General features: G+C 34.0%; 2 protein-coding genes across 2 annotated transcripts in view; both read right to left on the bottom strand.

Annotated features, from left to right (window-relative positions):
• LOC119836975 (GMP reductase 1-like) overlaps nt 1-14,974 on the bottom strand; it is a 19,583-nt gene extending 4,609 nt beyond the window's left edge. Inside the window, exons 1-5 of the mRNA XM_038362449.1 lie at nt 14,772-14,974; nt 5,087-5,206; nt 3,285-3,375; nt 2,328-2,494; nt 82-147 (exon numbers count right to left, since the gene is read on the bottom strand). Coding sequence (XP_038218377.1) covers nt 82-147; nt 2,328-2,494; nt 3,285-3,375; nt 5,087-5,206; nt 14,772-14,858 — 531 coding nt within the window. The 5' untranslated portion in view covers nt 14,859-14,974. The remainder of the gene's footprint in view (nt 1-81; nt 148-2,327; nt 2,495-3,284; nt 3,376-5,086; nt 5,207-14,771) is intronic.
• A 2,166-nt stretch (nt 14,975-17,140) lies between these two features.
• The window catches only part of LOC119837171, a 10,266-nt gene continuing 2,528 nt past the window's right edge, over nt 17,141-24,878 (bottom strand). Inside the window, exons 3-15 of the mRNA XM_038362694.1 lie at nt 24,083-24,185; nt 23,677-23,872; nt 23,513-23,585; nt 23,230-23,357; nt 22,771-22,842; nt 22,194-22,277; nt 21,482-21,527; nt 20,787-20,956; nt 20,315-20,382; nt 19,313-19,448; nt 18,765-18,874; nt 17,769-17,862; nt 17,141-17,268 (exon numbers count right to left, since the gene is read on the bottom strand). Coding sequence (XP_038218622.1) covers nt 17,141-17,268; nt 17,769-17,862; nt 18,765-18,874; nt 19,313-19,448; nt 20,315-20,382; nt 20,787-20,956; nt 21,482-21,527; nt 22,194-22,277; nt 22,771-22,842; nt 23,230-23,357; nt 23,513-23,585; nt 23,677-23,872; nt 24,083-24,185 — 1,408 coding nt within the window. The remainder of the gene's footprint in view (nt 17,269-17,768; nt 17,863-18,764; nt 18,875-19,312; nt 19,449-20,314; nt 20,383-20,786; nt 20,957-21,481; nt 21,528-22,193; nt 22,278-22,770; nt 22,843-23,229; nt 23,358-23,512; nt 23,586-23,676; nt 23,873-24,082; nt 24,186-24,878) is intronic.

Genomic DNA, 24,878 nt, shown 5'->3' with positions numbered 1-24,878 from the left:
GCTTTGTCTTTGTAAAATTGTAGAATAAATCATAACTATCGTTACTCTGCCATTTTATTATTCAACCTACTTTACAAATACCTTAATAATATCAGCGCCGGATAAAATAAGTTCTTCTACCATTTCACCAGTCACGACGTTGCCAGCCTGAAAAAAAAGGTAAAAAGACAATAATAACATTTCGTTTAACACAAACACTCACACACACACACACACACACACACACACACACACACACACACACACACACACACACACACACACACACACACACACACACAAGCGCGCGCGCACTTAGTAAATAAAAAAATATTAAGGACAAGATTAAGATCATAATCTATTCTTAGAATTTTACCTATACTACTAATGAAGTATTGTTTCATTTTTAGTTTTATAGTATTGAAATGCTTTATAATTTCTGAAGTATTTATGTTATCTGCACATCTTAATATATACAATTTACATGTCACATTGTTTGTCCGCGATGGACTCCTAAACTACTCAACCGATTTTAAACGAATTTGCACAACATTTGCAGTTTGATCCAACTTAAAAATAATTTATATTATTTCAATCGATACATTTGACCGCCTCCTTGGCACAGTGGTTAACGCGTGAGCGTAGAACCGAGGGGTCCTGGGTCCAATTCCCGGTGGGGACGCACAAAAAAAATGTCTCGGTCTGGCGGGACACAGAAGGTTGATCACCTACTTGTCCGTAAAGAAAATCGATCAGTGAAACAGATGTACATCATCTGCCCCATACTCCACTAGGGGATACGGGACTTCACTTTACAATCGATACATGATTATCCGGGCAGAGTCGGGGCGTACAGCTAGAATACTATAAAAGCAAACATTATGCAAAAACTATCCAATCCTATAAATGAGAAATATTGAAAGAATAGAAAAAATTTGATCACGAGGCAGGAATTTCTTTTTTCTATTCTTTCAAAATTTCTCATTTATAAAGCATTTCCTTGCTATAAAACTAAAAATTAAAACTATCCAATCCTAGCTATAGTTTGGGCTGCATTTTGACATAACGTCACTCATATTATTATATTTCCTTTTTATTATGTACATTTGTAGACTTCAGCAAGCTACGTATTCTATAGTGATTATTACACTAGGTTTGGTCACGTTTAATGCAGTAAATTTTTAAACAATTACAAATTAATAGATATGGATAAGATTATATATATAAAATTGCAAAGGCAATTAAAAATAAATTAAGGCTGAATGAGTTTCATTATAATCAAATACAATTAAATGGTCATGGGTATATGAATTAAATTGTATTTCAAATTAACGGTCGATTATTTGGCGCCAAAATAATTTCATTTTTTTTCTTATAGTCCTATATCTATTGCTCAAAGTACAATACATTTTTTTTTCATGTAAACTTCTACAAATATTTTTAATGGTATTTTTTTTTACACTACAGCTTTGCCCATGGTATATCTCCGGGGTAAAAAGTATCCTATAGCACTCTGGAATAATGTACCTTTCTTTTGGTAAATCAAATTTCAAAATCGGACCAGTAGTTTCGGAGACAAGCAAACAAAAAACTTTTCCTCTTTATTATCTAATATATAAAATTATCGTGTCACAGTTTTCGTTGCCATACTCCTCCGAAACGGCTTGACCGATTCTTATGAAATTTTGTGTGCATATCGGGTATGTTTGAGAATCGGCTAACATCTATTTTTCATACCTCTAAATGATCAGAGTAAGGCAGAACAGCGTCTGCCGGGTGCAGCTAGTATTTGTATAGATATTAAAATTACGAATACAATGAAACATATTAAATGCATTTATTGATAACTGTCATTTGGTAACAATGCATTTCACATAATTTTATATTAATAGTTTAATAAGCATAACAATCAAAGTAGATATAAATGATTTATTATTTAGACTTCCCATATACTAAACACTACTATAAATTAGAGTCTATAGATGAGACTTATTTACGAGAGAAATGGAAAAAATTTAAAAATAAATAGATTTTTTATTAGTTAAAGTTTTCTCGTAATCAAATTAGCATTTCCTTTTCCAGACCCTTTCCAGTTCTTTCCTTCTATCCAGTCATCAATATATAAGAAGCGGGCAGCGCATTCGCAGGGGTCTGAACCTTTGCGGCGTATTCACAGAGGTCTGAGCCTTTGCGAATGTTCATGGGCGGTGGTGATCGCTTGCCTTCAGGTAAACCACCAGCTTAATTGCGCGCTATGACATAAAAAAATCTATTCCTAAGGGTTCTGAACATTTAGTCAGAAAGGCTTAGATCCGATACCGGGCTAACAAAAAGCATTGTCTACTCACGATGATGGTATGTCTAGGGAAGGCAGCCCGAACTCGTCTCACGTATTCAACGAAATGCTGCGAGTATCCGTTGGCCACGTCCAGGCAGACGAATTTCAGCTCTTTCACGTTATTCAGAATCTCAGACAGCCTGTCGAAGTCTGCTTCTGCTGTGCCCGAACTTGCGGCTTGAAATATAAAAGTTATATTATTATCAATTGTGTTGATTGCAATTTTGAACTGACTGAAAAAAAGGAGGTTATCAATTGTTTTTTCAACTGACTTCAAAAAAGGAGGTTATCAATTCGAGAATATATTTTTTGTGTTTGTTGCCTCATAACTTTTTATTGGGTGAACCGATTTCCATGATTATTTTTTATTTAAATGAATTTCTTCTAGTTCTGACAATTTAAAGGCGGTTAAGTTTTTTTGTTAATTTGTTTATTTTTTCTTTTTTTATACAAGCCAATATTAGATTGCCACATGTAGTAGCGAGCATAAATTATATTATTATTTGTTATAAACATCGACCGAGAATATATATTATGTTGGTACTCGTTCCTACCAATAAGTGCGATATTAATTCTGCCCGCCTCGTATTCACACTTAAATCACTAAATGATTATTGATGAAATGTGATACAAAGACAGTTTAAGATCTGTGTAAGGATAGCATATGTTTTATCTTACAAATCCCAAGAGAACAGTAACTATTCAAGCCACACGCGAAAAGTTACACGCGATGTGAGAATCATCAGAATCCGTCCAGCAGTCTTTGTGCAACTGAACATACAAATAAAAAGCACCTGTAACTGTAGTGTTGCAAGTGTTTATGGACGGTGGTGACCACTTAACATCAGGTGGCCCACCTGATCCTTTGCTTGCCCTGCCATAAAAAAAAAATATAAAAAAAAATAAAAAAAATATACATTTTATAATTTCAGTAGGATCATCAAAACGCAATTGTTCCGTGTCTTACCCATTTGTTCTAAGCATTCCGAGTGCTCCTCCGCGAACTTCTTCCATTCCTCTAGTGTATAATACTTGTGGATGCAGGTGAATAGGCCATGCTGGAAAATATTAGAACATACGTATTGATTTCTTAAAAGCGTATATCCCTATTAATGGTATAAACGAAGTCTGTCTGTCTCCACGAATCCTCCTCCTAAGCCATCAAATCAACTTGGACCCGAGAAAGGATTAGTATGTATCCCGGAAGATTATAGGTTTTTATCCAAATAATGTCAGGGGAACGGAAACTAGATGGCTAAAGCCTCGGGACTGTCTTTTCCTTTGACTAGACGGGCGAAGCGAGAGGAGAACTAGTAATATATACAATATAGTACTATATTACCCTCTACTTTCTAATATTAGTCAGAAGAGAGAAATCTCCACCAACGTATTTAAGAATGGTTCTTTTACATACCATACCAAAGACTCATATCGCTTAGAAGTTAAAGACAAATTTAAAAAATTGTGTCGTATTTGCGTATAATCAAATGCAAGAAAATACTACAAACATTGTTCTTGTATTATAATATAGCAATTGTTTTAATGAAAGCTTACGTAACCGCAATATGTCGCGGCAAGTTATGACTGATGGGATAGTTGAAATTTGACTATGGGCTAATAAGCAGAATCCACAATGGATAATTAATACATTATTTTGGTTTAGTCGGAAGTCCCCTATTGGTGTGGGAGTCCGACATACCTATAAAAGCTATTCAAGAATTTATTTATACAAGCTTATTTTATGTACTCGTATCAAAGGATTGATCTATGTGGAATTCTGCATTGTTTAAAAGAACGAGTTCGATTTAGTTCTAATTGTTTCAGTGGTCGTTAAGTGTCCCTTCCTTCTATTAATTACAAACAAGCAATCCTTAGAAATGCACCCATAAGAAGTTCCGCGAACACTATTTATTTATTTTATAGCTGTTATATATAAGTATAAATAAAGTAAATTCTCAGTAAGCAGTTCGCTAGTCAGCTAGTATCAACTCTAAAATATTCTTTTTATAAACTGATGCAATGTTTGCCGCCATTTAATCTTCCCGTCTATTCAATTGTTATGATAACATACATTTCCTGGGGCTTTATAAATATGTGAAAACCTTGCACAGTTCGATTTTAGACCCTATTTAGTAATTAAATGAAAAAATTCCAACATTTACCACAAACGCAGCCAAGTGGCTAGGGAACCACGTATCATAGCCAACCAATAAATGGAAAAGTAAGTATGAGAAAATTTTGAAAGAATGGAAAAATTCTATTATGGGGCGGGATTCGAATCCGTGTCTTTTTGCCATACCGTAGCAAGGTATATTAAAAATGTAAGTATATTACAGTTATACATTTTTCAGTCTTGTTAGAAAATAATTGAATACTAACATAAAAATTTTTTTATTATAATATGTAATAAAATTTGTTCATTTTTATGAACCCTTTTTCAAGTGAAAGTGAAGGCCTGCTCTAAAGAATTCGTTTTGTGTCTATCTTGAGATTTTAGTGGCTATAAACTACCACCCAATTTTGTTAGCTCCCCGGCCTATCTCCTATAAAGTCTTCGTTTAAGCGCTTGCTTTTACCCTTTCACGTTACCCTGTACGTCCATCTCGTAGAATGCAGAAGTTCTAATACTCATATGGAAATTTGTGCATAAATTACTCGTTTTATGGGTACCAAATACTTTACAATATTTATATCAAAAGAGCCGTTGAACCGGTCTATTTCTAGGATAAATTTTTCTTTAACCTTGTTTGTTGCTAAAAGTGTGGTTACCTTGGATAGTTCCCGAGCCATCTCGAATGTTCCAACAGTGTCCATGTTGCTGGCCATCACGGGCACGCCCCGGTACGTCTGCCCAGAGTTCCGGAATGTGATCTCGCGGAATAAATCCACCTGGAAATAGTAACGGGGATAGTTAGTTCTGGAATTAGTACTGCTTACAGACGTCACGGTAACTCCCCTGAACCCTCATAGGTGGCCTGTGTTTTTGCACTGGGAACATATGTGGGTTGCTCAAATTATTTAAATTATTTATGAGTCATTCAAATCAAATCAAACGAAATGTAATGCTCGGAATCATAAATAAAAGTTCTGTATTCCCGAATATGTCATTTAACACTTTTTGTTTGTCACTGTTGCTTGGAAGAAATTGCTATTGTGCAATAAAGCCGACCTTTTTACCTTTACCGACCTGTTTATAAAAAAAAATTATAGCAATATGTAAAAATATATCAATAAATAAATAAAAGCTATTACTAATATTTAATTTCTATGTGTGATTGAAGCAAAGAAGCGTTTCAATAATTTTTAATAAATGCGTGTTTTTATTATCAAAACATGCGTAGGTAATTGCTATAGGACACGTGAGTGTGGAGGTCATATTTTTTTGACTATATGCAATTGCAAATAATGTTTCTTATAGCATAACTTTTTCTTTCTTTTAATTTATAAAAGTAATAATTTATATCATGCTTTAAAAGCTTCACGTGTATGTTTGTATGTAACCGACATCTTTCGAGAAAAAACTCATTTACGCTGCACGATAATATATAACTTAATCAAATTTTGCGTGACATTTTACGATAATTTAAATTCGATTACCCCTTACTATCTGTTCTTTTTGTTTATTACTTCGTGTGACGATGATATAAAATGTTAACAGTTGAATTGCATGCTCGGAGTTGCGTAGTATTTACAAAGCTTGTTATAAACAGATTTACCCAAGTCGAATAAAGCTTTTTCTTTGTTCCTAAGAAAGATTATAGTAATGACATACATCAGCAGTAATAGGGTAAGCTCCGGAATGGTAAATTTACAAGCTTCATGCCTTTCTAATAACATTGTATAAATTAACCTCTAATAAGTTCTGGTTTCAGTATCTTTGTTTATGCCTCCGCTGTATGCAAAACAAATATAAGAAAATCTTAAAAATTTACAGTGTTTATATGGAATTGACATTAACGAAATATATGAGAAAATCATTAACTGAGTGGTAATTTCACGTAGTACGTCTTTTCAACCAAATTAAAATAGTTTTTTTTTGGTGCAGTTTTTTTTTCTTATGTCATAGTCGACAATGGAGCTGGTGTGTCGCCTTATGGTAAGCGCTACAACCATGCCATACTCAAGAACATTTGGAGAGGTGTAAGGTCGCTGCAGATCTTACGCCTCTTCAAATGGATTGCCGACTTAAAATTGGAAAGGGATTAAGAAAGGATTGACGAGAGGAATAAAGAAAATGACTGGGATGAGTAAGGAAAAGGTTTAGTTTTTACAAGTTTATATGAAACTGTTTAATATAAAACTACACAATAATTAGTGACTCATAGTTATTTAAAAAAAATGCCAGAATTTCTACAATTCCAATATAGCAGTAAATTATACATTTCCAACATTTTAACCTTACATCATTGCGTAATCGATGTTCAGTCTGTGCCTATTTATTGAAATATTCTTCGGCATCATCTAGATTCTAGCACGAGGATTGATATTTCTTCGGAATCCTTAGCGTCCTTGAATTTTTCTGATTGTTGTTTCTGTAGTAGCTTTATGATTCTAGATTATGATGAAAGAAAAATGTTTTATCGACCCAAGAAAACAATTGAATTCGATACGTGTAAAATTTATGAAGATTAAATAAAGAGTAAATCTTTTAAATTTTGCCAGAACTACAGCGGTAAGGACTAAGGATATTAGAAATATCAATCAATTCTACTCAAATTTAACATTATGAATTTTAAAGACAGGCTAATGCTCCTATAATATTAAAAACGTGTATATAAAAACGATGATGGAATATACTCCAACTAATGTCTTTCTTCGTTTCTATGATAAAAATAAAGCATAAACCTAAATGCTTTTTTTACGCACTTAAGTAAATAGAACTTGATTAGTTTAAACTGTTTTTTGATAGAACTCCAGTTTCATATTTTGGTGAAATCGAATCGCTATTTCGGAAAATACCAAAACCAACAGGAAAGTCGAATTGTTTGATAACGAAACATTACTTCTTTATTTTTTCTTGGCTACCGGCCAGCTTATAGCAATGGGATTTGATGGTCATTGTCGCCTTTAATTAAGATATAAATACCCAGTACATAGGTGCCAATACAACTATGTAACTATGTAACCGTGATGATTTGACCGAGCTATTCACAGATAAACGTATTTTTATCGAACTTTTGTCTCGAGACAAGATCAGCTTCAATTGGGACACGTGTGACTTTGGGTGTATGTCAGATCGTCAATTCAAAGCAGTACATCTCACCCGTGATCTTTCTTTAGCACAGAGTATGCTTAATACAAGCTCATAATAACACGACAATAAAATCCTCTGAAATATCTGTACAAAACGTGACACTGGCAGAATCCGTCCTAAGTGGAATCGGGAGTTGCCATTTAGAAAAGAAGAATAAGAAGAAGACTGGGTGTTTGTTATCGCATCTAGCCGTTGTAAAAGAAGATGTGACGATGGAAATCTGAATACTTTTAATTGAATGTGACATATTTACGTATATTTGTATGTGGTAGTCGAGCATGCTTCGAGCATTTCCTCCCGACAATACTCTCTTAATCCCTTCCTAATTTAAAGTCGGCAATCCATTTGTAGAGGCGTAAGGTCTGCAATGGACCTTATGCCTTATATAAGGCTACATTTTCAAAACTAAAGTCTCTTTTAAACATTTCATTCTTAAATTTTGTTCATTTATAAACGATCGAAGATAAAGTGTTACAGCCATGATCAACCCCTATGTTGGTTAACCTAGACTATATTATATTTAAAATACAACTATTAACTATAGAGAAATATGAATAATTTGTTAACAGTCATCAATCAATTCAACAGACAACAATCATAAATTCAACCATACTGAATATAAAGTATTTTCAATTGCAAGCTTAGAATATTAATTTATTTTCTTGATGAATTATGTTTTTCTATCAGGTTTCACTTTACAAACTATAAATGGGATTCCAACGCTGTGATATTACTGAAGCTATCCTAGAAATTAATTACTCTTCTTTTGATATAGACTACTTTCATATTTCAGTTAATCAATAAACTTCCTGATGTTTTCTTTCTTCACAAAAATATCGGATAGAGTTCACTATAGTCTTACTAAAGATTGACTTTAGTTCACTAGATTATGTTGATGAAACAAGGTTGACCTAAAAGGCGTTGGTCAGGCAAAACAAAATGGAACAGTAAAATGGACAAACGGATTTATTTGTTAATTGGAATTAACTTAGCTATTTCCGAACGAAAAAGAGAGTGGTTTAGGCGTAGTCAAGGGACAGAGAGACGGTCAGACAGAGTTTTGATTTTTAGTGTTGATTTTCAGATATATACAATACTAGCTGCGCCCCGCGGTTTCACCCCCGTGAGTCCGTGTCCCGTAGGAATATTGGGATAAAAAGTTGCCTATATGTTATTCCAGTTGTCCAGCTGTCTGTGTACAAAATTTCATTGCAATCGGTTCAGTAGTTTTTGCGTGAAAGAGCAACAAACGCACACACACACATCCTTACAAACTTTTTGCATTAAAATATTAGTAGGATAAGTAGCAAAAAGGAAATTATTATTTAACTATTCATTAAACATATACCTACGTTATATTACCTATATTACGTTGAATGTTATCTAAGATGATATAACTCAGACGTAGACGGCACGTGTCTAGTCAATATATACTTATAATATGATATGTTTACTTGATAATACAAAACTGAAGCGTGTCTGTTTAAACGCGCTAATTGCAAGAACTACTGAATCGTTTGCAAAATTTTTTTCCTATTTGAATTTGTACCTGATCGCTCAGTAGTAAAGACTATAGATGTGCCACAGGCGGAGCCGGGCGGACCGCTATTATAAATATATATAAAGAGTAATAGGACAATATTATACTAGTATTTAGGTTATCTATCAAACGACTTTTCGCACAAAAAGCGCGAGTTCTCGCCAAACAGTTACATAACACATTTTGTTCACTGAGGTGTATTTTAAAAAATGTGTCGAGGTCTTTAAGAAGGTCACTTGAAACAGAGAAACTGTTTAGCAGTTGATACAAAATATCTCAATCATATGGTACATGTATCTTCTTTAGTGGTAAAGAAGTTAATTATGCTTATATTCTTCTACTAATGTCATCGTTATACTTATATGGTCGATTTTTTGCTGAAAACGGAATAAGATGAATTAAATCGACTGTCCCATTGGCATATCTTAGTTTACTTAAGTACTAGGTCGAAAAATTTGTCGCCAAGGCAAATAAATAATAAGTTAATTCTGCAGTGCTGGCTCTGACTTTAGGACGCTATTGCAATTTTTTTATTATGTAGTTTAAATAATGTATACATATTAATAAATAAACTATACAATTTATTATATATATTATATAATTGATCGATTGATTATTAGGTGTTAAAAAACGTTTTAGATTCGCTTTTGTTTTTCTTAGGTTGAATGAAATAGTTTTTTTTGAGAGATTCTCTCAAACTTGTGTGGTTGAATACAAATTAATTAGATATTGTAAATTTCACGAATGATCAAATTAAAGTAACAAATTCAATTCAATACAATGTGTCCTGTTCTTCACTTTATCTCTCCACTGATCTACGAGAGATAAGATAAAATCTTCATTTTCTCAATACTCTCATATCCGCGAATTCTTACTTTGATTAACAGCTGTTCCCTGCCGTTTCATCTGCGACTAACAAAACACGAACAAAAACGTCACACCTCTTTGTTGAAATCTTTGGAAAATCAACCCCCAAAGAGTTGCTTAGGGCTTGATTATTGAGAAAGAAATAGCCTGTTTGATGTAAAATGTTCGAAGACACATTTGCAAACATCTTGCTTGAGTATCTCACAAACATTTTCATTATTAGCAACTAGCTGTGCCCGCAGTTTTATAGCCTAAAGCCTTGCTCAATTAATGGGCTATCTAACATTGACAGAATTTTTCAAATAGGACCCACAGTTCCTGAGTATAGCGCGTTCAAATAAACAAACTCTTCAGTTTTATAATATCAGTATTAATATAAACTGTATACAAATCGGTGCTATGGTTTGACCGTAAAAGCGTAGACGGACAGACTTACGCCTTTCAATTATTACTGTGCATTGTTATTGTCGACGATGCATTTACCGCAGCAAAACAAATCGGAGTGTTGACTTAATCATTTTTATATGCGTTCTACTGTGTGACTAATGCAAGGCCTATTTATTATTGTTTTTTGTTGACGGTACGATCATAGTGCAAAGGCAGGTTTTCTTAGAATTGTACAATCTTTCGCTGTTTATTTTCTGCTTCTACGTTATAAACAAACTATACTGCAATATGACTTCTATGGTTTTTCTGCTACCGGTCATGTCAGCGTGAAAGCATGAAAGCATGGTCGGATTTGTTTCTAGGTTTTGCTCGCGGCTTCGTATGCGTTACAGTGGGAGTAGTTTTATGGATATTGTAGTTTTATGCTTTATGGATGTTATTATGTCTATAAATATTCGTTTTGAATCACTCTATTAGAAAAACAACCATCAAAATCTGTTGCGTAATTTACAAATTTAAGCATACATACATACATGCGGCGGAAAGCGATTTTGTTTTATACTATGAAGTGATAACGATTGATATCATGCTTAAGAATTAAATATACATCAATGCAAATCACATAACCATTTCAATTAAATACAACGACGAGCATTATAAAATTAGCATTATTATAGTTGTTTGGACGTCACCATGGCAACCAGTGACAAATAAAAATAGTAAAAATCATTGATTACAAATTAACTTGCGCGGACCATAAAATTTGCACTTAGTGGATTTTAGAAGTAGAGGCTGTTGTGACATATTTTATTATAACTTTTGATGTATACATCTCGCCTTTTTATATAAAGAAAAACCTATTAACAATACTAGATTTTACATTGAAAGAACTATGTTATCTCTTAAAATTTATTTTTAGAGATTGTCCAGATTGTCCAAATCAGCCAAGTGTTTTTTTCATTAATGACACTCATACAAACGGACAAACAGAAAAAAAAATACTAACCATTGCTGAGATGCCCAAAAACATACGTATTGCATAGCAATTACTCTCTTTAAGAATAATGAATGTACAGAAATAGTCTGGTTTCTGATCTATGACGTCATTGGTTTTATTCAATGTTTTATAGATCAAAGGTCAACCATAGAATATCTATTGTATATTCTATGGCTTGATCAAAGATAATGAAAGATCTTGTTTCAAAGCTATTAATCTCGCTTGAATTACAATACGGCATGAATAGAATTGAGAGGAAATTTAAAAGATTACTAGCTTTTGCCCGCGGCTTCGCACGCGTTAATTCGGAGTAGTTCAATAGATGTTATTATACATATAAACCTTCCTCTTGAATCACTCTATTTATTAAAAAAGCCTATCAAAATGGACATAGGGACAGAGAAAGCGACTTCGTTTTATACTATTTAGTGATTTATTTCTCAGATTCATTTTATGACGCTTTTTTATCATACTGTTAATAATAGTCATTTAACCCTATTGCGTGAATTTTTTTTATAAGCAATATAATATATAGAACATTTTTATGCAGGTGCTGGAGGCCCGTTGCCTTCTTCTCACCCTTTCCAGTCCATTCCTTCTTTTCAACCGTCCATCATTTCCTTGTTCCTTCCCCCTTAAAGCTGGCAACGCATTTCTCTCTACCTCTATAGGTCTCTACCTCTATAGTTCTCTACCTCTATAGTTTTCTACCTCTATAGGTCTCTACCTCTATAGGTCTCTACCTCTATAGTTCTCTACCTCTATAGGTCTCTACCTCTGTAGTTCTCTACCTCATTAGTTCTCTACCTCTATAGTTCTCTACCTCTATAGGTCTCTACCTCTATAGTTCTCTGCCTCTATAGTTCTCTACCTCTATAGTTCTCTACCTCTATAGGTCTCTATCTCTATAGGTCTCTACCTCTATAGGTCTCTACCTCTATAGGTCTCTACCTCTATAGTTCTCTACCTCTATAGGTCTCTACCTCTATAGGTCTCTACCTCTGCAGATGTTCATAGGCTGTGGTAATCGCTTATCATCAGACGAACTATCATATAACCAATAATATGTGTGGACAAACGAAGGTATTCCACTGACTCAAACAAAGCATAATATTAATGACATGTAACTATATTATGTAGCGAAAAGGGAAATCCCCCATTTGAAAACACCCGCATTAACGGATACCATTTTGCTGGGTTGGTAAGACAACAAGTGTTATAAACATTATACGACGAACTCATACGTGGGCACTCAAATGTGATGAAAATCACACTAATATTATAAATGTGATTGTTTGGATGTTTGTCCGTCAATCACGCTGAAACTACTGAACCAATTGCAATAAAATTTGGTACGAAGATAGCTGGACAACTGGACTAACATTTACTATAGGGAACTTTACCCCAATATTTCTACGGGATACGGACTTACGCGGGTGAAACCGCGGGGCGCAGCTAGTATTACATAAATTGATACTATACTGTGCGATTGCGCAGTGACTTTTTATACATGATGTTATGTATACCAACAATTGTTTCAAACTGTAACTCAAACATTTATTTATTTATTTAATTAGACTGCTTGCTAAAGAGCCTCTCGACAAAATTGTAACTAATTGAGGGGAAATAAAGATTCATTTTATCATCTAAAGCAGTGAATTATATACTCATACTAATAATACGCAATGAATTGTTAACGCCTTAACACTTAAATAGGCGTAACAAAAAAAATAAAATAATAATAATATAATAGTTTAAAAAAACTAAAAAACACGCTTTAACAAAAATCATATTTTGCAAATTGAAAACTGGAATAATTTTATCAAATTAGTGTATTGTCATCGGTCCTCAATAAATCTACAAAGTTTGAACGAAATCTGGCCGTTTAAAGTGGGTCAAAATCGCGCCCAAAGAAGTCGGTTACAAACAAACTTACAAACAAACATACAAACAAACATACAGGTGAAGCTAATAAAAAGCGTGTAAAAAAATAAATAGGCAAACATAAAAATACGCTACGAGTTACGACCATAACTTCGGTGAGGAATATTAGAATATTGGAAGATAATATTTTATTGGTATTCATTGCTTCTATTATGTAACTGACCATGATATAAATGAACCATAAAATAAATGAATTATTGAATTATTTATAAATGCATTATTTATAAGTCATATTATCGAAATCTCCGAAACGGCATACGTCGAAAACGGCGCGACCAATGCGGCACATTTTTTTTTATACTTGTTAAGGCACAAGGAAGGATTTTATATAGAGAAAAAACGTTTCACGGGTCATGCCGGGGCCTTTATCAGAAATGTCATCCGAATCGGTTTAGTGGTTTAGGCGAGGAGAAGAGACATATCAAGTTACTTTCGTGTAGAGATTTTATTTAGTAACACTACAGGCGATGTCGCGGCTGACCAGCTACAAATTTTAAGTAAATTTTTTATTGTTTATTGTTTGCAACTACATTTATCATTATAAATATACATACAGACTACATAATCATAAATTTTGAACGAAAAAAATGTTTCGCCGAAATTTTATTCAAGTATCATATATCACCGAATTATTGCAACAATTGTTTTATGGGGTTTGTTATTTTCTAAACAAGGCGATAAAAATTCAAATAAAAGAAAATTAAAAGAAAAGTTGTATTAAAATTCAAAGCGAAACGGAAACCGGGGTGCGCGTTATGCATAAAAGATTCTTAAAGAAAAACAAAGCTTTTCTTTTTAAATCTACAGTCAATTTAATATACAGTATTATTGAATGTTAGTAGTGATACTTAGTTTAAACATTGATATAAAAAATACTATAAAAATATCTTTTTCAAATAGTTTTTCAATACGTTATTTGCGTTATATAACTACATTTGTTATTATTTATTTACTTATCTAAGTGAAACCTTATTATAATATTTATTATCGTGTATCATATTTATATTATCTGAAAATTAATATATTATTTATTTAAATTTCGAACAGCTAGATACTACATATATATATTTTCGTAGATTCTAATTTTAAACAATTTACTTCAGACTTAAGGGATATAATCGAACAAATAAAACGAATTATAATATGTATTTTGTTATTAAAATTTGATAAGGTGCATACTAATTGATATTATAGTAACAGTAAATTAGTAATCTCAATATCACATCAAATAAATTGACAATTAGCTGACATAAACTCTGAATTAAACATAGGATCAATATGTTTATATACGCGTTACCATCTAGCGACGTTAAAGATATTATATTATCACCATTTCAGACACAACATTATGCACATTTTTACGCCAATTCCGAAACATTTTAATTAAAGATGAGATCATTTACAGCACTCGAACTTTGATCTTTCAGGTTTCAGTACATTTAGTAAATTAAAAAGTTGTACTCACGTCATTTCTGCTGTTCAGTGTGCTTCTTTTCGGTCTTAGTAACACATCCTTAAAGTCTAATTTAACCTCGTTTATAATATTTGGCATTTTGCTGTGAAGACTTCAGCCTATATTTATTTTTCTTAAAATAAAAACTACGAGTCGAGACACTGTTCCCCGCGCGACGTATCGACTACTAACTCGAGTAGCGTTTTACTTTACGTTCAAGAATCGCGTTCGCCTAGCATTTATGTATAGTCTATGGCGTTCCGCGCTCCGCAGTTCAGTTCATTGCAGCTCTATGACATCGAGAAGTATGTACAAGAGTGTTGCTATTATCATCGATCTAAATCTGAACTAAAGCTATAAAAGCATCTACAATAATATCATGAGAATATTCTGTTACTATAACATACTTGATTAATAGCTATATATAATAATATAATATATGGATAAGGTCAAAAATATTTTCAATACAATTATCGAAGCAATTAAACATTATTTTTACATTGTCTTTTTTATTTATTTAAATATGGTACAAAATGATCTTGTTCCAATTATCTCTAATGTGGTGTGTCTCTTATGTTTATATTTATGTAGTCAATTACAAGAGTATAAGTTAGACAATTTTAATAAAAATAGGGAAAACGGCCATTACTGGTAACATAGAAGTACTGTGCTATGAAAATTACGTCACAAGGTCGTACAGAAATATCATTTTGCAGCGCTAGGTGAAGGTCACTTATCAAACTTTCTCAAAATAAAATAAAAACTAATTATTTTGTAATTTTACACTGATTTTAAACAAAACATCCATGATTTTTTGTTAGAGTTTTGGAGCATATTATTGACATAACAATCAGCTGTTTGATGTTTTCACTGCGCAGGCGCGGAAGGTAACCGTGCTGAATTGAAATGACATTGGACATATACAACAAAGGAAGTAGGAACCATTTTTTGTCGAATATGCAGAAATCAAAAATGTTAATGTTTTCTACTTTGTACACAGTAATGATGTTCATTTATTGTCAGTATATTGTTAAAGCTGTGTTTGTCATCAACATATTAAGGCAATATTTAATTTCATCATCATCATCAGCCCATATATGTTCCTGCTGATATACAGCCTCCTATTTTTTTTTTTTATGTCATCGTCGACAATGGAGCTGGTGGGTCGCCTGATGGTAAGCGCTACCACCGCCCATGAACATTTGGAGAGGCGTAAGGTCCAATGTAGATCTTACGCCTCTACAAATGGGTTGCCGACTGCAAGTTGGAACAGGATTAGGAAAGGATTGAAGAGAGGAATAAAGGAAAGGACTGGGAAGGGTAAGGAAGAGGATATGGGCCTCCGGCTCCCCCACTCACCGAACGAAACACAGCAGTATGCTATTTCACGCCGGTCTTCTGTGGGGGTGTGGTACTTCCCCGGTGCGAGCTAGCCCAATTCGTGCCGAAGCGTGCTCGACTACCACATACAAAATGAGAGTATTATGTAATATTTTATTTAAGTGAATGTAATTAAAACGCAGTGAACGTATAACAACTTTAAACACAGCAAAAATCTTTTATTCAACGTAAAATAAATTAAAAAGCAAAGTAACTATTTATTAATGAGATTCCGTTGGCAGCGCTGCTTCATATCCTGTGCGCAATTTGGTTGTTGCTTTCGACGGCTCTGGGAAAGATAATTGTCCGTTTAAATAATTATTTATTACATTAAAACCTCACGTCATCCAAGTGGGGAGGTACCACTTAAAATTCTAGATTGGGACGAAAGTGGGTGTGGAAATATGACATTTTCCTTTCAAACACAAAAACGTCATTCGGTTGAAGACCAATGGAGCTACAAGTTCATAAGTTGGGTTTTTGATCCAAAAAATAACATCCTTTATTCCTCGTTCATTTTGGACATAAAAAAAAATATTAAATTTTCCCCTTGCCAGAAGATCAGATTATCCTATCTTACTAATATTATAAATGCGAAAGTTTATAAGGATGTGTGTATGTTTGTTACTCTTTCACGCAAAAACTACTGAACCGATTGCTCTTAAATTTGGTACGTAGATAGCTGGACAACTGCAATAACAAAAAGGCACCTTTTTATCCCAATATTCCTACGGGATACGGACTTACGGGGGTGAAATCGTGGGGCACAGCTAGTAATAAATAATTGGATACTCCCCGAAGGTTAACGCGAATGGACCCGATATAAAAGTGTCTATGATCATGCAGAATGATTAGCATCGTGATATGACGTCACACATTTCTAATTCTATGCATGTACAGAGCTTGTGCCCCTTGTTACAGAATGCCACATATCTGTAGATACTTTATGGATGACCCCTTATTTCTCTTTCTAATATTAAGTATAGGAGTGGGAGAAATAACTACAAACCCGTGGTATTAGCGTCTTCGTCCCAGCGGTCGAAGGCAGATGTAAACAGAGCGTCTTTATAGTTTCCATAACCGTCGCAATCAATGTCTGAGCCAGTCCTACATTTTTCGCGAGCACAATCTTAAACAAAACGTTCAAACAAATATATATGTCTACACTAAATAATGAAGCTGAAGAGTTGGTTTGTTTGAACGCGCTAATCTCAGAAACTATTGAAGCGATATAAAAAAAAACACTTTCAACATTTGGATGTGTACGTTATTTCTGAATTCTATAGATTATCTATACATATAAATAAATTTGGAGTGTCTGTTTGTAATATTATAATGCATATGAATATACATACGCAACATACGACAAAACAACATTTTTTATAATCTTTGTCTGTCTGTTTGTTCCGGCTAATCTCTGGAACGGCTGGACCGATTTTGATGGCACTGTCATTGGCAGATTATGCTGATGTAATGAGAAATAACTTAGGTAACTTTTTGCAATATTCCTATAGGAAAATTGGGATTCAAAATCAATTTAAACGCAGAAACTGCGGGTCGCAGCTAGTATGTATATACGTATACAGGGGTGAAACCGGGGCGGGCCACTAGTAAATAACAATTTATTACCACAGTTCATGTTTGACACTTCAACGCGAGGCACCTTGATGCCCTCGATGAAAGTACCGTCTTCCAAGGAGCAGTAGCAAACGAAGCGGCGGCACTAGGTTAGTGAAAAACATTCAATATAATTAAATAAATAATAAATATTAACGCAAGACTCGGACGACGACTGACGAGACACATGTCTGAATAAAAAGTATATCACTTATCCATATATTTATCTAGCGTTAAATTATATACATTTCGGATCGATGTTCTTGAGATTAGTTATTGTAAATATAAGGAGAAATTTATAAATATTGAATTAAAATAATTATTTGTTTTTGAGCTGTGAAAAAGATTGATCAAGTCTTACTTATTAAATTTTTAGTTAAAACTATAAATAGCATTGAAATGCTTTATAAGGAGTAGACATTAGGCACATAAAACCGAAAGAGTAGAAGAAATTCGATTACTGTGGCGGGATCACAGGTGGCCGTGGCTAGGCGTTGCTACGGTTTGGCAAAAAACGCGGGTTCCATCCCGCCTCGTGATCAAATTTTTTCTGCTCTCTTAAAATTTCTCAAGTCTTACTTATATTTACCTCGTCCATAAAACTAAATAGAATTTAAACTCACTGTCTACCTAACAACCCCTAACAATTCACGACTTATTTCATGCATTTTATCATCAAGATATCCTCTTATTGTATCCAACTTCTTAAATTGAAGTATATGCCTCAAATAATTTATAATTCTGATGGTTTAGAAATCAAAAATTTTTTAACGGAATTTAAACGCGATTTATTCATTATATTATTAAACCGACGATTCGAACACTTAACAACGAGTGTGGTCACGGGGAGACACGGGGACCACGCTCGTTAGAAAGTTTTTAATTTCTAAATGTATAATACTCGCGTAGATTACAATGTAGCTGCATATATAATCTGTCAAAGATTGAACAGGCCAACGAATACTCGTAAAATTAAACACAAGAAATACTGATTCTGATGGTATTTACTTGTACAGGTGCATATAGCCAGAGGGGCGTGCACTGTGGCGCGTTGTAGTGGAGATGGCCGTCCTGACCGTATTTCTTCTTGAAACTCTTCAGTTCACGCTTACATGGCTCTAGAAGGATGCATTTTAATACAGTATTGAATACTTTAATCGCTTATTTTTATACGAGATAAGGTTTTCTTCTTTTTAGGCAGACTGTCCATTTACGATGCTCGTAGTTAAGTATTTGAAAAAGCGGAATAAATCGTATTTTAAATTCGTTAATAAAGATTCTCTACATTTTATCAAAAACTAAACGAAATCTCAATTATTTATTGTTATTTAACGAATTCGAATGCGAATTAGAAATATCGTGCTATATATTCATATCCATTTGAACTCGCATCTAAAAAATTACTAATACAAGAAAAACTAGGGGTTCATCCTGACTTTGGTAACATAATATTTAGTAAAATCTTTGTTTTTAATAACTAGAATTATAAGTTATCTGTCATATTTATATAACTTCACTATATTGATAAACGGTAGGTATAGAATATTATAAACAACCATTAGCCTCGTATAAGGTCTGGTCCCTCCTGCGTCTTCCTCCCACAAAAGTCTGAACGGTGTGGATGTCCTGACAGAAGCCCTGTCTACAAACCAGTCCATCATCACACCCTGGCTCCAGGAACTCTTCCTCTACCTTAAAAATGATATTGCCCTAAATTAAATTTTTGTTATAAGTGGTATTGAACGTGATTTTCGATTGCTATAGGCTATGTAGCGTTTCGTCCGTAGTATATGAAACCGTTTTCAGACCATAAGAATCCTACTATCCTACTAATATTATAAATGCGAAAGTTTGTAAGGATGTGTGTGTGTTTGTTGCTCTTTCACGCAAAGACTACTGAACCGATTGCAATGAAATTTGGTACGTAGACAGCTGGACAACTGAAATAACATATAGGCAACTATTCATCCCGATATTCCTACGGGATACGGACTTACGCGGGTGGAACCGCGGGGCGCAGCTAGTATAATATATGACAAAAATCTTTAATGCCATGCCTATTTCAAGGGTTGTATTTCTTAGAGAGAAATAGGAGGTCTGTATCTCTGCAGTGGGGACATATATTGGCTGATGATGACCATATCATATCACCAGAAAAGCAGACTTTTCTTTTTTTGTCTTATCTCAAACCATTTAATTTTTAGTTTTATAGCATTGAAATGCTTTATAAATGAGAAATTTTGAAAGAATATAAAAAATAAATAAATAATAAAAAAAATAATAAAAAATAAAAAAATTCTTATCTCAAACCAATTAGGCTATGCATGTTTCCATGACATGTCTTTCTTTTCTATAATAAAACAAAAGTGTTGGGAGCAATTGCCTCAGAATGATTTGAAATTATAATCACTTAAAGTTGCTTCCATAATTAAAAGAACCTAAGACTTGGTTATCAAAGAAAACTTTATTTGAAAGGGATTTGAAGAAGAGGAGAAGAATTAACGTTTATATGACAGTAATTATACAGATAATCAATATTTAATAACAGTACAAATTACCTCAGTTTCTTTTGAGCCGTTTACCATGTGAACGGTTTTTTTGAATTCAGCACATTTTTCATTCAATTCTGCGAAGTTAATTATATCTTGTAATGTTTTTTTGTTTGTAAAACAACGATGAACAACGCAGTTTCGAAAATTAACTCATATTTATGATTTGTACATAAAAATTTTAAATATAGTTCTGATAATCTTATTGTCAATTCCCGCGTTTGCTTATTAAAAAGTCGTGATAATTTTTCTGAGCAAAACCACAGATAACATAAAACTATGCAAAACTCAATGCAAGGTACAATGAACAATTCTTCTCAGTAGCTCGTCTACACGAGTCAGACAGTTACCTGAGTTTCGTATAGCGTTTCTGTCCATAACTTAAAAATATCTTAGTGTAAATGCATCGACGAGCTTTTGCAGAAGCGATACATGATATAGAAATGCCCATGCATCTACAGATTTACTAATAAAAACTAACGTTGATATGAACTGCATCGTCCACAACAATTGCACTGATCCTTATCAGGCAGGAAGGCGCCCGGGGCACAGTCTTGCTCCTTCACCATGCCTGTTTGGCACTCGTAGCCGCGACACCATATGGGACAGTCCCCCCCTCCCGTGGGGGGGTCGTAGCGGAAACTGCGACGGCTGGAATAGTAATAATATTGCACAGTTAATAAATATTCTTTAGTAATATCCCAATGAGTAGCAGAGGTGGCTCAGTGGTGAGGACCTCGGACTTCAAAATCTATAAGTCGGGGTTCGAGACTAGACTAGACCACTAAATTGATTTTTCAATTTATCTACACATGTGGATAACATCACCTCTGCGCGAAACGGTGAAGGATAACACCGTGAGGAAATCGGCATGGCTGTGAATCAAAAATTCGGCGACACGTGACATCTGCCAACCCGCACTTGGCCAGTGTGACTACTATGGCCTTAACTGACATAGGAGGCCTGTGTCCCAGCAGTGGGAACATATAATATGGGCTGATGACGAATATCCCAATGTATATTTTGGATAGTTAACTAATTTAAAAAAATTCATATTATTGGCTTCATGTTTAGTATCCATCCTTCTTCACACGCTTATGTTATTAACATTTTTTACATACTCATAAGCCTATACCTATAATAAATCGTTGATGTATGCTCAATTATTATACTCACATTGTTAGGGTCTCATTGGGTAATAGCGGTATGTTGACTGGAACACCTATACAAATGAAATATAAAACTTTAATCAGAACCACGAAAAAAAATATTAATTAAATGAAAACGTAAGTGAGAAGCGCAAGATTCTGAAATTCGTAATTCTCTTCGTTTCACCTTTACCAATATTGTATAGAGCGACGAATAAAAAACAATTAATAATATTATAGACTACTAGCTTCGCCCCGCGGTTTTACTCGCGTAAGTTCGTATCCCGTAGGAATATCGGGATAAAAAGTATATGTATATGTTATATTGTTATTCCAGTTGTCTAGCTATCTACGTATTAAATTTCATTGCAATTGCTTCAGTAGTTTTTGCGTGAAAGAGCAACAAACGCACACACATCCTTACAAACTTTCGAATTTATAATATTAGTAGGATAGGATGTTATAAAAGAAATGAAATTTGAAATATGACAGTGACTCGCATAAAGAAAATATGGGGTTAGTATTCCCGTTAATAAAATGAAACAGTTTGTAACTTGAATTGTGTATTGTATTGTGTTATACTTATACATCGGCAATTAGCCATCGAAAATTAACCGTCCTTTTTTGAATCTAACTCTCAAGCCAAGTGCGTTCTTAGTTACACGTCACAGATAATATTACCATTATGACAACAGATAAATAATAGATGATAAGTAAACGTCAAAGTAATATGCACTTACATCGGCGTAAGATATTATCGCATCGTAGAGCTCTCAGCTCTTGTTCAGGATGACCCCAGTATGGGTTACAGCCGGCGCGGAAATCTGATAATCGTTTATAGAAAAGCTTTATTTTGAACTATATACCTTTATGCTAAACCATGACCTGATTATATCATTAGGTATTTGATAAGTAAGCCGAAACAGTCGCAAATTTTAATGACATAGAACGCCAATTTTCTTACCTATATACCTATAAATTTTTTTAGCAAAAAAATTAATGGATGCCAGATGAAGTTTACCGAGTTTAATGCTATGTTAAAAAGGTTAGTGCTCTAGAATTAATATGTGTGCTTTAATGTGGGAGTTGAGTACGCTTCGGCACAAATTGGCTCCCTTATTCCATTAAAGAGGGCAGTGCATTCGCAAAGGCACTACCTTTGCAGCTGATAATGGGCGTTGGTGATCGCTTATCATCAGGCGAACCACTAGATCTGTTGCAGGCTTTGTCATAAGAGTGACATACGAAATTAAATGATTAAGAATGACCTTCAAGTATGACGACGGAATTATGCATTTATATAGTATAAAACCGTACCCAATGAGGTGACTGGTAAAAATTCGTCGGCATCAAAATCATATTCATCTTGAACGCAAGATTGGTCAAGCTCTGAAAGTAACATGACATTTGTGGGTAGTATTCCTAAGACTACATTAATTATGGCATGGAAAGCTGGTATCAGAGTCGCGCTGGCAACGTGCTGACCATCGGTGCTGACAGCCGACGGTCAGCGTACCGTCAATATGGCACAAAACCGGACTAAAATTACTGAAAGGACCAAAATACCCATTACCCATAGCCATTAAATATATTGCCAATATATTAAAGATTCCTTAGATTGATTCTATAAAAGTAAAGTATTTATGTAGATACATTTATATTACATTGATTATAATAGTATTTCATTTGAAATGATTCCACCTATTACTTGAAAGGACTCGTCCTATTAAATTTCGTAGCAACTAAAACATGTTTGAGTTCTTAATTCCTGTTTACCTCGATAGAAAACACACTCGTCACAGCATCGACACTGCGAATAGTCAGATGGGATAAACATGGTTCGCCATTTTCCATATTTCTTGTCGCAATATGTCCTATATTCAGATGGTTTTACTTTTCTTTCTCTACAAAATCAATACAGTCATTAAATTAAGATTGTTCCTCTTAAATTAAAAGTTGGGTCGAGACATATAGAGACTCCTAGCTAAGACGCTCAAAAGAGGCTTGTAAAATAGAAAGACTGTTTACTCATCATCAACTACTGAATATGTACAGATACCTGCAAGAATCTTGAAAAAGTTCGCATTCAGTGTGATTACTGAAGCGTGGGCACTGCGGACACAGTTGATAATCTGTACAAATACATATTCCGTTAGGAGGCGAAATTGTTCGAAAATAGTTAAATAAATTGTCATCGTCAAAAATTATAATAAAAATAAAAACCATAAGCTCGTCTGCAAATCGGCCTCACAGTACGTCGACTGGGGAATTGAACAAGAGTTTTCTCTGGATTACTTTGTTCACATTTCTCATAGTCTATGTCCATCTCGTTGTTTCTGACCAAAGACAATATTTCTGTCTCCCGCCAAAATTCACTCGTGTCCATATCTTTGTCTATGAGCATTATAAAAGGAAGGAACTGTAAATTATTACAAGATATAATTATATACATACAGTCTTTCATTAACATAAACTTTTGTATTAGTTTAAGTTTCCGTTACTTGGATCCACGAACTTCGAAAATCATTTCAATAACGTATTAACATGCACCATAAGGCACCAGAAGTTTCATAATAATAAATACCTTAATTAAAAGAAAACACTCATTCAGAGCGAGGCTGTAACTTACTTTCAGTTCCTCTATTGGTTTATTGGTCAAATTTTTTATATCAGGAGGCTTTTGATCCAAAGATAGAACGGGGACCATGCTCTTCGCATTAACAGTAATGAAGGCTATTAACACTTGAAAGAACAGGAACGAAAGTAGAGTAGCCATTTATATTTTTAATAATTTTCTCTTTAATTTCTTTGACACTAACAAGCTTTGACGGGAATTTATTTTTCTTAAAGAATATTGACATCACGTTGCCATATTTCTTTTTTAACACGCTTTTATTAGCTTCACTTGTATGTTTGTATGTATGTAACTCACACCCGTTTTTCTCCCACTTCCCGCGAACCGATTTCATTCAAACTTTGTACACTTATTAAGAACTGGTGCCAATAGAGTAATATAGTAAGTTTATCCCATTATCCTGATCAGGAGCGCCAGGATTTAACAATTTCCTTACGTATCCTCTACGTAAGGGCTAACAGCTTATGACTGTTATAACATTCTGTTACTGTTAGTTCGTTCGTTAGCCGAGCGGGCTAAGGCGCCAGTTTTAGTTGACGTACAACGACAGGCTCCGTGGACGTAGGTTCAAATCTCGTCTGTGACGGAAAAAAAAAAATTAAATTTTTTCTATTTTATGTTTCTTACATAATTTTCTGGTACTTTCAAGAATTTTTCAACGTTACGCGATTATAATAAACGAGTTATGCAACTAGTTATTTATCTCTTGAGACCTTGGTACATGCATGCATGGCTTATTGACATGTAATTTTTGGTGACCCTTCGATCTATTAATAAAATTAAAGTGGCC

This window comes from Zerene cesonia, chromosome 26 (assembly GCF_012273895.1).
Source record: "Zerene cesonia ecotype Mississippi chromosome 26, Zerene_cesonia_1.1, whole genome shotgun sequence".
NCBI classification, from domain to species: Eukaryota; Metazoa; Arthropoda; class Insecta; order Lepidoptera; family Pieridae; genus Zerene; species Zerene cesonia.
Note: the sequence above shows the minus strand (reverse complement) of the source record. Positions and strands in the feature narration are given on the sequence as shown.